This window comes from Passer montanus, unplaced genomic scaffold (genome assembly GCF_014805655.1).
Source record: "Passer montanus isolate IOZ18808 unplaced genomic scaffold, ASM1480565v1 scaffold99, whole genome shotgun sequence".
Lineage (NCBI taxonomy): Eukaryota > Metazoa > Chordata > Aves > Passeriformes > Passeridae > Passer > Passer montanus.
In genome coordinates this window covers 1,818,016-1,835,129 of record NW_024375367.1, presented here as the reverse complement: position 1 = coordinate 1,835,129, position 17,114 = coordinate 1,818,016, and the positions used below count along the sequence as shown (strand labels likewise).

Here is a 17,114-nt window from a genome sequence, read left to right as displayed (position 1 = left end):
GCTCTAGAGCAACCCCACAGTGCTGAAAAGTCCAAAGCAGTTGATTTCCACAGCTCCTGAGTTCCATCTCATGAGCTGTTGGGCTCCCTGCCTTCTGCAGGCAGTGTTAGAGCAAGGCTGAGGGAAGAGTGTCCAGAGGAGCTGGCAAGAAGCTATGCACAAAATTCTGTTCTAGAAAGCTAAGCTAGTGTCTTAGAAACTTACCTGACATTTTCAAGTAACAAGACATATGAAGAAATCAGAATGTCTCATGAACTGGAAATGCACAATTTTATCATCTCAGTTCAGAAGCTTTGCTGTAAAATCAAGTGCCCTATTCTAGGAAGTTTGAATGTGCACCTAAATGCTAGTCTTCATTTCCATTCTGCATTTCAGGTTCTACATTTTAATATATTAGATTGTTGATGCTAGTGACATTGCTAAAAACTTAAAGGTGTTTTTGTTGGTGAAAATACTACCATTTTTTGCAATAAATTCTAGACTCTGTCAAAGTTACTGCGTAAATCATATATATCTAAAAAAGTTATATTACTTTTTCTCAACTCCATAAGGTTCTCAGACTTCATTATTCTTTACTTTATCATTTTTCTGTGCATATTGAAAATGCCTAGTGTATTTTCAGAACAGTTTCAACAACACTGGTTTCAGAACCAGCCATAAGAAAACCTGTATTTTTTTTTCAGCAACTGGTTCAAAAATGAAAGCAAGTTGAAGTCAACTGATAGTGAATCATTACTTATCAGAGTTTTGCTAACAGGCCAACTAGATGCATAAAACCCAGTTATTTTCCTAGGTGTATCAGCAGTGAAAGCTTTACATATGTACCATGTAAGAGGTTAAAGATCAAATTATGCTTAGTTTTGTATATGAAATATTGCTTTCTTATACTATATCTGTTTTAACAGCCTTTTTGTTAGCTTTTTTGAATTTTATAGATCCTTTTGTTGAGTTTTTTCACATTTTCTTTTACTTCTAAACTGATCTAGACAGCTTTTGGTTGCCAGTAACAAGATAAAAGGCAACAGGAACAAACTATTTTTTTTACTGTCATGGTGGTCAAACAATGGACAGGTTGTCCAGAGAAGTTGTGTGGTTTCCATCCTTGGAAATACTGAAAACCAAGAAGTATTTATACACAGCCGTGTGGTCCCCTTGAGTCTTCCCTCCTCAAGAGAAACAAAGAATATCTACAGAATATCTAGATCAATTCAGTAGTAAAAATAAATATAAAAGAAGATCTATGTCTCTCATGTATGGGGGAGACCAGAACTGGATGCAGAAATCCAAGTGTGACCTCACCAAGGCTAAGCAGAGGAGAAGGATTACCTTCCCCAACCTACTGGCAATATTTTGCCTATTGCAGTCCAGGATAACATTTCCCATTGCTGCAAGAACACATTGGCAGCTCGTGTTCAAGCTGGTGTCTCTCAGCTCCCCCAGCTCCATTTTTCAGACCTTCTTTCCAGCTGTGTGGCACCCGGCAGGTACTGGAGCCAGAGCTTGTTCCTCCCCTGACGCAGGACTTAGCACTTCTTGCTGAACTTCATGAGGTTCCTGTCACCCCACTTCACCAGCTGCTGAGGCCCCCTGGCATACCAGTCACTCCTCCCAGTTTCTTGTCATGTGCAAACTTGCTGGGGGAACTCTCTGCCTCATCATTAGTGAAGATGTGAACAGGTATAAAATGTTTAAGAAACTTTGTTCCCTCACCCTATTCATTCACACAGTTTTAGTCTGTAAGTAAAGACAGGCTGACCATTGGTTGTGAGCACTTTTAAGAAATAGAATCGACTTTGTGGGCAGTAAAATAAACATACTTGATATTCAGTGGTGAGCATTTTAAGAATATGTATACAGTCATTAAATTAACCCATAACAATTCTTCCATGTGCCAAGTAAGTCTTAAATGGGATCATGCTGCCATGTGAAACAAGCATGTAAACATTTCTGCTTCAGTTGAAGCACCTAAAATAATACTTCTCCTTTACAAAACTTCCTTTCAGTATGTGAACTAACTTCCACATAGATTGTGAAATCTCCAGTGTACTCTGAATGAATTTATATCTGAATTGTGTGACTAAATGAGTCACAAAAATCTTTTTTTCAAGCACAGCAATTTATGATTTTCATCTCTAGCCTTATAATTGTAGCCCAACAGTGCCATCCACTGCTTCACCAAATAAACTCCCAAATATTTCATCCTCACAGGATTTTAGGGAAAATATTACATGATAGTTTGTTCTCTTAATATTTTATATGGTAATTGCAAGATACAGTTTTGTTTAAAGAAATTCTAGGAAAAAGCTTACATTGGGTACTAATTGAAGGATCTGCAAAACAAAATCTTACTAATGAGATTAATTAAATCTAAAATACTAGATTTAACTTGGTTTTCTTTATAACAATTCCCACCCCACTCCCCCAGTCATAAATATGTTCTCATTAAATATATACCGTAAATATGTCTACCATTATGGTGATCCTTTTTCTTAAAACCCACTGTAATGTAATGAAAGGCACCCTCAAGATATAAATGGTAACAGAATTTGCTTAGGCAGAGTACTGAACACTGCTGAGTTCAATTTTACTGAGCACTCAATGTCTGAGCTCCCTGACTAGGTCATAGAAATGAGTTGCAATTGCATCCTAACAGTACTTGCAGTCTCTAAATATCATCTGCCTGTTGTATGTTATTTCTAGCATATTCATAGCAGTTTTTATGGCAGCTTTACTATAAGTTGTAAGTACAGACTCATTAAACAGTCATTTTTTGTAATTATTTCCTTAACTCTTGAATGTCAGAAACTCTCTTTTGACTCTCTTTCAAGTTTTTCACAGAGCTGAATAGGATATTAAAAATTTTCCCTCTAAACCTTTGTGTTGGGTTCCAAATGCCTTTCCCCTGAGATTTTTAGGTGAATCAGCATGACCTGGGTTTTAACTGCTATTACTGGTCTGAGCTTATAGATTTTACTGCAGAACTTGCTGGCTTTTTTACCAGCAGTTAACATAACTACCTCTTTCTTCATCTGAAAGTATATGACTGTAGAATGTTCTTCAAGACATGAAATTGGCCTGCAAAACCATTCCTAAGATCTAAAAATTGGAACCATTGTCATTCTTGGAATTCTGGCTGCATTTTTCTCCCTTCCACAGTTAAACTTTCATGTACAAAGAATACACAATATTTGTCTGTTCTGCCAAATGAAAGTAAATTATTTACCAAACCCCATAAATTGCTACCATGAGAAATGTTTTCAAACTCATGTGAACATTGTATTTTTTCTATATCTATTTGACAAAGAAATAGAAAATCTTGACCCATGAATATTCAGTGAATTTCATAGAAACATTTCAGAAGAACATTCTGTCAGTGAAAGTCTAATGATAGTCGTTCAGAGTCCTTCAAAGCTGGGTGAATGTAGGTCTTGGGACTCAGGTTTTAACATGCATTTTTCTAATTTCCTATTTTCTGTGCTTTAAAACTCTGTATTAAGGAGTAACAGCAGTTTAAAATCTCCTTTGGCAATAGTTAAAAAACCAAAATACTCCTTTCCTATGTTTTCTCCACACTTCTTATTCTCAATGTCTTCGCTGCAGGATCCCATTCTCCTCTCTGTATGTAAGTGGAAATTTATAACATTAGTGTTTTCTGAAGACCTGGCAAGGACAGCATGTCAAGCACATGGCTGGAATGGAGGTGCATTATTGCAGCAATGCTGCAACTTTTGCATAAGGATAATTAGGAGGTCACACTGTAGATCTAAAAAGACTTTTCTGTCCTGCTCTTTCTGATGGTCAGTGAAAGATGTGAGAGACTTTTGGGCACTGGGCTCAGGTTTTTGTCAGCCTCTGGGCTACTTGCAAGTGTTAAATCAACAGAAGAGTCTAGGAATCTCTTCAGTACTGGTGATTCCTTCTTTCCCAAAGAAAAGGAAACTGGTATGTATAGATTTTGACAATAAGGGAATTAACTTTCAGAGACAGTATATATTTTAAGATGCCCAAGTATTTTTACTCATCTTTTTACATTGCACTTCTTAACATTTATCACATAAAATCTATTTCTATTATATCACATGAAAATTTTTGTAGACATTTTATGTATAGAGTAAGATTTGTATACAAGAAATGAAGATTTAGATACATATGCAATGGCTATTCCATATCCTTAAAAGTAGAGTGAATTCTTCAATACTACTTATTTTGTGTGTTTCATTATTTTATAGTTTTAATTTAAAAATACACACAAAAAGTACTAGTGGAATGAGATAAGGTAGATTTTCTTGCGAGTTTCAGTGTGGTGCAAGTTACAGGCAGGGATGAGGATGCACCTTTTGAAAAAAAAACAAATACATTTTATGGAAAAAGTTCTCAATTACAATACTAACCAGCATGATAAGGAAAACCCCTCGTGAAGAATTCTATAAACCAGCATATTATGCAGGTTTCCAGTTGTTTGAATTTCTTTTTCATATCATGTGCATTACATAATGACATAATGTTTTTCATATCCTTACAGTGTGCCTAAAGAGTACATCTCCTGGTGTGTTTGCATAACACCCTGATCATCTACAATAGATACACTTTCACAGCTGAAAGAACTATGCATAATACTCAAAAAGTCTTTTATTGGTGTCCCTTTTGCCAAATAGCACAAATCATTTAATCCTATGCCCTTAAAAAGCTGATCACATGGTCTAAATATCACCTCAGCTCTCATCTAAATGGAAGATAATGTTGCTAGTGCTTGCAAATTTAACATAAGCATAGAAATTTTGCAAGTATCTCCTTTGCTATCTGGATAGATAACTTTGATATATAACTGCTATTGCTAGATTATTTCCAGCTTGGAGGAGCTTATATATTTACAGCAGCCTGGCCCAAACCGAAGGGCTGTCTGCTACTACTAGAGTGTAGTCCCTTAGCAGCTCTAAGATTTAAACACAAATATCCCAGTGTTAGAGCCACAATGAAGCCTCACAAATGTGCATATCCTTTGGGTGCTGCCCTTTGTCTGGTGTTCCTATAGGCATTGATCTATGCTGAAATAGAAGCAGTTCTTCCCACAAGTTACTTTAGCTGCTGAGTGAAAATATGTAAACCAGTTCTGAAGATGCAGTGGTCTACGTGAGGAAAAAATTGCATTTGAACACAGAATAGACACAGTGCAGCACACTGAAGCAGTGGGAATCTAGAAAGTAAATCTAGATGTTCTAATGACATTTTTATATTGACAAATTTATTATTTGTATATAATATTGACAATCCTTTAAAGAAACATTATGCTATATGACATTATGTTGTATTTAGGAGATTTTTTTCTGTGTAAAGATTGCACAAGATGGTTTTTTCTGTATGCCTCAGAATAGTTTCACTTAAAAAGATTACCATTCCAGAAAGATAAAGTAATTTCAGATATGTTGGCAGATGGGTCTCTCAAAGCACTGATCAGGAGCTGTTGAAGTTTTCTTCTGTAAATAAGTAGTTTTGATAGAAATTGAAATGGTTGTATAACTCCTGGAATTACGATAGCTACTATAAAAATTTTTAAACTTACTTCCTACACATTCATTACCTACACCAGAGATTTTTTTTTTTTTTGCTGCCTTATTATGTTTCTGTACAGTAGCTGTTCCCAAAGAGCCAATCTTTTTTGGATCTGAGAGCAAAAGCTGAAATGATGAGGGGCAAAATTGCCTTCTAGCAAAGATATAATCACTCATGGCCATAGAAAGAGAGAACTTAAACCTTGCAGATGTGTAGCATGCATTTTCTTTTAAAAATATTCGGGTTTGGACCATTCACATGGTTTGGAGACTCTAATTTTTAAATATTAAGTAAGGGTTGGAAATATTGGGGTAGAATACACTGGTTTGGGAGGTAAGATCACATTTCATGGAATAATAGAATGGCTTGAGTATAAAGGAATCTTAAAGATAACGTAGTTCCAAACCCCTGTCAGAGAGAGGGTTTCCACTTCCTTTTCATGGAATTTCATGAAATGCCATGCCATTTCTTCCCTGTCACTGCATTATCAAGTGTTTGTATTTTCAAAGAACATTTCATTTCTTTCCAAGGCTTTATCATTGTTAGCCTTTTCAATTACAATTTTTTTTTTGTTTTTTGAACAGGAACTAAAATTAAGGCCAGCATATGTGGGTGCATTTCCTCAGTATGGAGTGTAGCAGTTTAGAAGTCTGACAACATTGATCCTGGCTTTAAGGTCTGCAAGCAGATAGTCAGAACATTTGTTTTTTCCTGGGGAATGTTGCTTAGGAACTAATCTAAAACTTTCCAGACATAATCCAGGCCTCAACATTAAGATGTGGCATAGGCATGTTTTTCACTTTTATGTCATCTTAAAAAGGTTTTATCAGATGCTATGTCAAAAGCATAGAATGCCTTGTTTAGCAAATTTATTTCATTGTTTCATTATCATGTCATACATATTGAAATTCAATCACCTTTTCTTTTTGTCTTATTAATTAAATTTTCCTATTTGAATAGTTTAGTTTCCCTCTTCAGTGGCCTGTCTTAAGGATCCTTTGCTTACATGTGAATATCTTGAATCAAGAATAAATGAAATTCCTTTTTGCTGTCAAAACCAAATTGTGAAAACACATTGCACGGCTTTGAAAATCAGTACACTCTATTAGCAGACCTGTCAATATAAAAAGTGCATTCCATTTCCACCTCTTGCTCTAATAACCTTTTCTATGTTACTCAGAGGCAGTTCACATAATCAGAGTATATTGTCAGCTTACTGGAGTTGGGGAAGCATGAAATGAAAATCGCGTTAATATTGATCCAATTCTCTTACTTGCAAGTGTCCTTGATGTCCTTTCCACTGAGCAATAACTGCTGTTGGTGTGGTGTAGATATTTTCCTCTCAACTATTACTGTACTTTTTTTAAATGGCTAGAAACACACCTAGGAAAATTTTATTGCTCTTAATTATTTTTCTTGTGTATCATCTTTGCTTGTTGAAATTATCCACAGAAGAATTTGGTTTCTTTCTGCAATTTATCAAACTACAGTATACACCAAAATGCTGCCCTTCAAACTATCAGGGATTTGTAAAGGTTGTCCGTCATGAAATATGAATCCATTCCTCTGTGTACAAGTTACAGTGGCAAACTACCTCTTAACCCAAATATAAACATTTGACTGTTGTTAGTTCCCATTAGAGGGATTCCCTCTGGTTCCAGTCAGAATGGGGACTGCCTTTCAGGAGCCTGAAAAGCACTGGAACGTTTGCTGGACTGGGAATATCTGACTCCCGTGGGCTGTGTACAGTCAGTGCTGAATCAGTGCAGGATCCCTCTCATATGCTCAGAAATCCTGAAATCTCAGATATAATGACAATCTTGGCAACTGCTAAAAACAAATTTCATGACCACTCTGAATCACAATTTTCATGTCTGGGAACCAAAAAAAAAACAACAAACAACTCAAGAGTGCCCATGGTACTTTAACCTTTCTTTTTATGAAGGACCATTTTTATTAATATAAAACACTTTGACTAAAAGTATTTGTTTTTTAAAAAGCCCTCAGCCTTATCTGAGAAACATGTTTGTTTTGTCCTTGACTGTATTTTCAATCTCGTCATTGCCATAGTCTCTGTCAGTCTCGTTTTACAGTACAAAACATCTGATAATATGAAAAGGAAAACATATAAAGCAGTTATGTATTTATTTACAAATTTCTTATGTGAGGAAGATCATTTGGACAGATGTTGGGTATAAAAATTAGAGAGAAATTGATAGAATGTCTGTGATTAAATTTCCAGGTATTTCTCCATTATAGAAAACAAAAATGTGATTTGGTTTTGCTTTTGGTGGAAGTAATTTCCAATACAAATATATACAATTTTTAATTGCTATGCAATTTTCATAGTTTTTCTTCCTCATTTCTTCAAAGATCCCTAATAATGAAAATGTGATTTTGATTTCTCTGGTTTTTATTAGATCTATTTAAACCAGCCTTCCTTTATCAACAGTCACTTCTCTGATTCTCTGGGGAAACTAAATTATACGCCAGTCAAAGCTGCCCATTCCAGAACCGCATTGCAATTTAAACAACAACCCCAGCAGGCACAGGTGGGGACAGCTTATTGGGGTTGGCTGTGATGCGCCAGCATTGGGCTGCTACACAAAGCCAAAAGTTTGGTCCCTTGAGCTGACCTAGGGATAGGCGGAGCACGTTTCCCATGGAGTGAGTGCTCGAGGAAGGCTGGCTCCCTAGTCCTGAAGAAGTATACTAGGCTGGGATAGAGCAGTCACCATGCTGATGATTTAATCTTGCTGGGTTTTGTAGAGGTCAGTTTACAGACTCCCAGGCAGCTGTTCTCCATAGCTGTGACCGCTGCAAGGGTACCGGTACCTAATCAAGTTACTGAAGATTAGCAATGAAAGCTTTATGTATGTTAGAATATATAAAGCAGGAAGATAGATTATCTAGAAAATATTTTTTTCTAAGTATTTTCAACTATTATGAGTGTTGAATGAACAAAAAATGTAGATAATAGTGGTACATTTTAATTTTGTCCATAAATAAGTTTGGTTCTTTCTGCAGAAGTTAGTTTGTGCAATAAAGAAAAAAAATCTCTCAAAAAAAAAAAAAAAGCTTTGTTCTTCCAAACTCTGTTGATAAATTATATTTCAACTGTGATACAATTTCATGGTTCACATCGTGAACTGTCAGGTAGCCTCCTGTGAGGAACTAATTCTGAATTCCTTTATTTAACAAATTAGTGGAAACTACCTTATGTGATGAAAATTCAGCAAGAAAATCAGTGTTCTACAGAGCAGTACATACTGTAAGATCTGTAAGGAATAAAAAGCAAGTTTACCCTTAAAACGTTCCGAGGAGAGCTAAGCTTTGCAGAAACTCTACTTTAGCCTCTATAAAAGAGAGTTTTTAATTAAATGCAGCATTTTACTGTAAAGAGAACAGACTTTACTTATGTCAAATGCTCCTTTAGAAGCCACATAAAACTGTAAGAGACAGTATATGAAAAAGGTTTCTTATAGAAAAGAAGAACACCATCCCATGAAGCAGATTTCCAGATGTTTAGAAACATTAGAATTTCCTGTCAGTATATTTAGGTAACATTAAAATGAGGTTAACTTTCCATTCTGCCATCTCTCCTCAAAGATCAAAGAGCACTCACTACATAAATTGCCTTATCGGTAATTCGTTGAAGTAAACTATGGAAACAACTTTATAAGAAGCAGTAGTCTCCTCTTGTTGGCCACAGTATTACCAAGCAAACTTTTCTTAGAAATAGCCATACTTTTATCCTCCTTTTTTACTAAATGAAGAAAGAAAAAAATAGAAAACACTATATTTTGCTATATAGTAAATTAATAGAAGAGAGAGCTAGAAACCCCCTCGCTGTGTTCAATTAAATCAGAGTAATTAGTTTAATTTTTTCTGAAATAAGTAAATAAACATAAAATAAATCAATAATATACTGAGTTTGCACTGCTAATTTTAAAATTTTATTTAGGGACAGGTTGTGGGGATCTGGACCCTTACAGTGTCTTTGAAATGTAGATTGCATCCCTAGAACCTGTTGTGATGTACAGAACCCAGTAGGGAATGCATTGATTCAGTTGAAAATAGAGACTCAAAAATTTAAATAACACAATAAAAACACCCACCCAGCCCACCCCTGTTTCATTAAGTATTGCCCATATTAAATACTTCTAGTGGCTGTAGCTGAAAATTAACATTAGATCCTCCTGTTCTTATTAGGGAAATTACTAGGTTTTGAGGGGTTGTGGTAATGGTTTTTGTGGTTGTTTTTTTTGGGGAAGAGTTTTTTGGTGGCTTTTATTTGGTTTGGGGTTTTTTGTTTGTTTTGGTTGTGGTTTTGGTTTTGTTTGGTTGGTTCTTTTTGACTGCTTAATAATTTCTGTTTAAGGAAAAGTGATGATATTAAAAAAGAGATTATTACATTCTTGGCAATACTGAACAAGTTTACTGTGCAGCTCATACAATCTTTCAGACTAATAAAATACACACCTTCCCATGAATATTGAGGTTTTGTAGAGGAATTTTAGTTGGTTTCTTTAATTTCTTTTAAAAATAAGCTGTTTTCAGTTATCCTGAAACTACTGCAGAAAGTTTGTAACATGCACATTTGCAAAAATAATCAAGTGTAATGAAAGAAGGATTTTTTAAGAGCTTATCTGGTTCTGTGCATGCGTTCTTTTGAAATATGTTTAAGACAGAGCCTTTAAGTTTCAAGGAAGTAAGTCACTGAATTCAGCTGGACTTCAGTGCAATCTGAGTGACTTATTGCCTCTAAAATCTTTGCAAAATGTAGTTTTAAGACTTTGCGGCTTGCTTCAAGGCTCCTTTCCAAATCCAAGTCTATCCCTTAAGTCTATTCCTTAAAATATCCCTTAAGAAGGAACTTAATAAGGACAAGAGCTGATAGCATCTGCCAATTCTAGTTCTGTGCCCTCCAGTGTCACAACATTGCTTTCTTGAAATGACATCTATTTTTGTTTTATGTTTTCTTGTTTTAATGGATTTGAAACATATTCTAATTAGACTTAATGCAATTTCATTTTGTCTTTAAAACACAGACTACTTGTGTGCTAAAAATTTTGAAATGAAATGTCTGGCCATAGACTTAATTTCATAGTAATTTTGCTGAAGCTTTGAAAAAAAAATATTGAGTTTTGATTTTTTTTCCAACACACTGAAATATCAAATATTTATTTATTCATTTCTTCCTTTCATATCACTGTTAACAATAATAGACATCATTTTATGTCATATAATTTTTTATTCAGTTTGTTGTCTAGTTTTAAAGAGACAGGTTGTTTTTCTTCTTTCTCTTATTCGGAGAGTTTCTCTTGTTTTAAAACCTTTTTGAAGTTGTCTTGAAATATAAAAATAGAACATCTGTGACAGATCTGTTTTGAACATATTTCACATTTCAGGATCCAAGGAGATCTGGTGGTCTGTGGTATTAGCTTGTTAATTTCTTGATGAATGGGTAGAAAGGCCACGAAGTGCACTCAGTACAGCACGTCTTCCGAAGATAGATGATCTCAAATAAATTCTATTCCCAATCAGTTTTTGATTTGTTAGGTGTTAAACCATTTCTTTGTAAGGACAGTGTTTACAAGCCTTGTAATGAGACAGCCCTGTGAGACCTTACTCTTCTTGCTGTAATTTTGATAAATGGAACTCTAATTCATAAAGGATATAGTGATTGAAGGGCAACTCCAGGTCCTGTACACTTTCATTTAGATAGATGTTTGGTACAGTAGAGCAAAACTAAGGTGCACTCAACAGAGTGATAAATTTTAACAACAGCCAAACCAGAAGGGGTTTTTTTTCCATAAGGACAAAGAAGGACTATCTATTATATTTCATAGAAACAAATGTATTTTTAATATTATAAACCAGAATGGATTTTGTATATATTTGTTTTGTTGCTAAGCTTCAAATTTGCCAAACTAATGTCTTCTACTCTGCAATTAGAGCATGATAGAGTTACAACGTTTCTTACACCTGTGTCTGGCAATATTTCTGTAATCTGGTACACTCATCACAAGAAATTTAAAATACCCTAAATTTCAAGTACTTTGGATGTAGTTTAAATGTTAGTAATGATTTGGTGCTTAGGACTTTCTTCCTGGTAATTTATAATTTTTTTTTCATGCATAAATAATTTAATATAATTGCCATAAATCAGTTACTGCAGAAATGATTGACTCTTACTCCACATTAGTGCTTTTCAATTTTCCTAACTCCTACCACTCTTTCTTCCTTTTGTGAATATGGGAGAAAAAATAAATACAAATCAACCAAAAAAAAAATGCAAAACTTGTACTAATACTGAAAACTTTTCCAACAATTCGTTAATTGAACCCATTTTAAACTGGGCAAATAATTGGTTATTTAAATTAAGTAAAACCTGTGCAAGTGAGGTAATGATCACAGCCTAATAAGCAAACACAGCAAAACAACATATTTAAAATACAGTAGCACTGTCTTAATCACTATCAGAATGGTCCTAATGGAGACAACAACAAACAAGTCTCTGATTTTGAGCTTGGTGGAAAAAAATGGGGTTTTGCTTACTTGTTTCTCTTCACCTTTTCAGAGTTTCAGAATGTAGTTTCAGAAACAGCAATTGAGATAATAGCAATACTATCCAAAAGGTAATGTTAGGCCAGATAAAATATGAATTATCTCAGCCTGAATGAAGTGGCATGTTAGCAGTGATCTTCAAACAGAGTAAACACACCCTCAGAAAGATATGCCTCCAGCATTTTTACTTATGCAGTGTGACTCTCCTGTGCACAAACTAATTAAAAGACTCTAATTAATTATTTGAGTGGGAGGTAAAATTGTAACATCTTCCCAACTCCTTGCAATAACAAAACTGCCTGATACATCAGTTCTGTTCCATGTATTTATCTTCACTAACCTGTCTCCTTACTATATTCATCTTAGTTGTCCTGTATTAATAGGGGACCATGAGTCTTTGGATTTTACAACAGCATTTTACATCTGCCATGATAGTTTTCATCCTGTTTAAGTTCAGGCATTGTGGAAGACAAACAAAACTATGTGCATAGTTTTGCCTGTTTTCACACTTATGCTGTAGCTTAGTAGGAAGCAAATTTCCAAATTATCCTACTAAAAACAGAGTTGATTTAGAGAGTTATTTCTTGATTGACAGCAGTGGAGATGCCCAGGTCTTGTATGGTCCAAGGAGAAGATGCAGGGTTTTCTGTTTAAGAAAAAAAATAGAAATCTTTCTTGTCTGAGGCTGCTGTGACTCCATAGTACTGAAAATAAAACTTATGACCTCTTCCCAGCTAACAAAGAAATTCTATGAGGAGGTCACAACAGTAACATGAAAGGTATTTATGACATAAAACCTCATTATGATTCTGTCATTTGACCACACTAGGATTTATTTTTTACATCATAAGAATAAAATCAGGCAGGTTTCAATAAAATATTCTCAAAATTCAATAAGTTAAGTCTCCTGCCATAAGGAATCATCAGGCTGAATAGAAAAAGCCAACTGTAGTCAAGAAAAATGAATATTATCCATGAAAACCTTTAGGTAATTGGCACATATCCACATACTGCCATTTTTATTGTGTTGCTTAAAACACACACACACACAGATGTGCACCAAAGTTCCCTCACCATGCTTGTCTTTTTTTCAGTCTTTTCTGAATCTCTGCATAGCCTACCTTGTTGTTAATGTGTATCAGAGATAAACCAGCTCCTACTTTACCAACCTGTCCCTGCTATCTGAAAAGACAAAAATCCAGAGAGATTTTGATTCCTGAATGCAGCTTCTTTATTTAGAGTAGGTGGCTTGTGCTCTCAGGTCAGTCAGAGTCAGGGCACCAGGAACCCAAAAGAAATTCCTGCTGAATTTGTTGCAGGTGGAAAACTAATGGAACAACATTGAACACAAAGTAAATAGCAATTATTAAAACCAGGAGAGTCTTTGTGGAAAAGTTTGTATTTTATTCGGGACAGGACAGAAAACAGAAGAGACCTGCATCTTTTGTAAACCTTGGTAAAGTTTTAGAAAATGTTCCTTCTTTTCTTTTTGATAAAGGTGATTTATACTGCAGTGTTTTTACTACTTGACTGTCATTGTATTTAAAATATTATTCAGGTAAATTCACAATATTTCTAACTTTTTTTTAGGCACTGAAGAGGACGTAGTGAAGTCAAAGAAAACTTTCCGAAGTCAAGCTGTGGTAAATCAGAATGCAGAAACAGAGCTTATGCTGGAAGGAGATGATGATGCTGTTAGCCTGCTCCAAGAAAAAGAGATTGATAACCTTGCAGGTAATTATACTTTCATTAGAATTAAGATAAGAGTCAAAAGGCTCTTTTAAGTTTGTTGGTTCTTAACCTTTGTGGTTAATGTCTTAATATTCACAGCCAAACATAACAATTGCAATATGAACAGATTCTTTGCATTTCAGATTTAATTGCTTCCTCTCTACTTCCTTGAGGTATGGACAGTGGGTACAAAGCATTTGCCCATTGCACAGTCTTTGAGCAGAGATGTGAGAAATAGCAATACCTCAAGTCCTTTTATTAGTGAGGGTCACTTGTTCAAAAGTCTGTAAATACCATATTGTGTTGCTTAAAACTTTTTCTTTTTTTTCTTTCTTTTTTTTTTTTTTGTGTGTGTGTGTGTGTTAAAGTGTAAATGGACTCATTCCACAAGTCAGGGTTTTGTGAGTCAGAGTGTGTTTGTGTCTGATCCCAAGTGCCATGCAGTTTGTGCAGAGAGACCTGCCCTCCTGCTGGCACCCAGTTCTCCCAGTGATGGAGTTGAGGAAGGTCTGCAGTATCTCAACCCATCTGTCGCAGCGAGAGAAAAAGTTGCCTGTTTTAAGCAAGGACTAAGAGAGAATGAAGCTGTAACCAAGCTTTGAACTCTGGGAGTTAGCATATGAGCTGGGAATGAACCCTCTGTAAATATGCATGAGGGAGCCCTTCTGGTCCTTTCCTGGGTGAAGGAATGCAGTGAGATCTGTTCATCTGTCTTCTAGCAGGTTCTGTTACAGCTTTGTCTTAGAGGTGATACTACCTTCCCTGGGAAGTAGTCTGGAAAAAAGGGCATATTGAAAGTTGAAAATGCATTTTCCTCTCAAATGGGATAAAACTGAGAAATATTAAATGTACTATGAAGTTTTTTAGATTAATTTACTTAGGAGTATCTTTATTAAACTACTCCACTAAAGGAGAGTTTTGTGATGTCATGGTTTTTTCTGCATAACTGAATTTCTAAAATAGCTATCTTTGTTCCTGCACTTTCTTCTGATACCATAGTAAAAATCTGTAGCAAAGATAAGATCATAAGTAGATGATTACAAAATAAAAATAAAATCAAAGCAAAACAAACCAAAATCCCACCAAAAAAAATTAAAAGGCAAAAAACCCCCAACAACCACCTACATGGAAATTAGTCTCATACTTTAGAACTAGAGCAGAGAGGGAGAAATAGATGTTTTTATTTGGGAGCAAGCATCAATATATGATTATCACAGTTAATATGTCACTCTACTTGCTTTCTCAATCTGCAGCCAGCTGCTGCTGAGACACTGTTGTTTAAAGTCAATAAAATAGTGCATCAAGCAGGACCATAACTGGGATAATTTGGGCAATGTCCCTTTCTCTTTTAGAAGGAAAACTCAGTACTGCTTTGGCTAAGTTCTTATATCTAAGAACAGTCTTTCCAACTAAATATGCATACAGTAGTTTAAAAGGCTGTTTAGAGGATGAAATATGCATTTGAATTGAAATACTGATTAAAAAAAACTGCAAAGTGGGCATGAAAAATTTTTACCCAGTCTGGAAAATCTCAGTCAGATATGAAGTTTTCTCTATGCCACAACACTGACATTTTGTTCAAACACACTGATGCAATACTATTCTTACAGCTACATCCCTCTGCAAAAGCCTAGTATTTCAATGTGTCCTTAAAAATTAATGTGCAATTTATCCTTTTACTCAAGATTGCTGCTGGATGGCAGCCCCTGCTCCCTCAGGACATGGCACAGTCATTCTAGTCCTTTGCTTTTATTGTTCATAAAATTGGGAGATATTGTCAGTATTGCAAAAGCAGAAATAATAGAAAGTGAAGAAAAGAAAAAACCAACCCACTTTTGAAATATTGACAGGATGCCCTTGTGTTCCCTATCAATGCTAACCGAGCACGCAAACTGCTTCCAAGTGTGGTGAGGTGATGTGATAACGGTGCCATATGGTACCAAAACCTGTAAGCTTCTCAAAAAGAACCTACACTCCACTATCTCAGTTTTACCATTAGATTAACTGCAGCCTTTGCTACTCAACTCTCACTCATCTTTGGAGCTGATGTTGAGAGTTAGTGATCACACACAGTATCATACATGTCTTCTGTATATTTTAAATTGGTAAAAAAAACCCATGAATCTCATGATACCCTCTCTTTAGCTGCTGATATTGCAGGATTTTCCATACAATAAAACTGTTTCTCCAAGTTTTCAGTACATAAAATGTGGCCCTGAAACTTGAGTCCAATAACTGAAATCAAGAAAAGCAGTAGGCAAAGAAGGTGTGGGTTTTGCTTAAGAAGGTTTGAACAATCTCTGACAGCTCTGAAGAGCGGGTCCCAATAAAGCCACACTGTCTGTTCTTGTCTAATTCTAAAGAGTTATGTACATTTAGTATACATGATCTGGAAATCTTTGAGATCTATCTGGTTATGGTATAGCACAGCATCATTTATATCTAGTTACTGCTCACAGTGAAATGACACATAGGAATTTCTATATTCAGATATGCCTCCAATTTAACTTTAAAGCTTAAATCAATTCAAACCTGATTTACAACGATTTGGATTGTCTCAGTAAGAGATAGGAATTAAACAAAATCTTTATAAACCAGGTTTCAATTGATTTAAGGTTGTCCACATTTAACTTAAACAATTTAGCATTGTTTATTCCATGAAACTAAGGCACATTTTAAACAGATGAGGCCTTGGGTTTTAGAAAATTTTTAACTAAGAGGATATAAATAATACAATATTTTGATTTGTGAACTTAAAACTGAAAAAAGGGAAGTTTAAAACAGATTGAGATTGTTCATACAAAGTTATCTGTACATACCTTTTGTTCCAGAGACTCTTTATAGTTTTTCATCAACCATGTGGCACAAATCAATGTAAAGTTCACTTTGATAAATTGCATATGGTATGGAGAATTTTTAAATAATTATAGTCTGAATATTTTTATTATATAATCTTAGTATTCCATATGTTGCAATTGCAGTTGGTCAGATTTCATTATATTAAGTAACATTTTAATAAAATATGAAAATCTGATTCCATGTTATTATGGTCTTAGGATTATGACTTATAAGTTTGCATCACAATTTTTAACAAAAGCAGTATTGAAACTGTCTTACAGTATGAGTTAGCGAAAGATGTTCTTGTTTTAGCATTTTTGTATTAAAATATTTTACGTGTTTCTGTTTCAGTTTTATCTCCTTTTCTTCCCAGACTGTTCACTTCAAGAGGCAAGTCACATCTCTGTTAGAACTAATGACTGAGC

General features: G+C 35.0%; 1 protein-coding gene across 10 annotated transcripts in view; it reads left to right on the top strand.

The window, feature by feature from the left end:
• Positions 1 to 17,114, top strand: part of NBEA (neurobeachin) — a 453,154-nt gene that overhangs the window by 276,156 nt on the left and 159,884 nt on the right. For all 10 annotated transcript variants that reach the window (XM_039696621.1, XM_039696630.1, XM_039696627.1 and 7 more), the window contains one exon: positions 13,711 to 13,854. In XM_039696621.1, the coding sequence (XP_039552555.1) occupies positions 13,711 to 13,854 (144 nt within the window). The remainder of the gene's footprint in view (positions 1 to 13,710; positions 13,855 to 17,114) is intronic.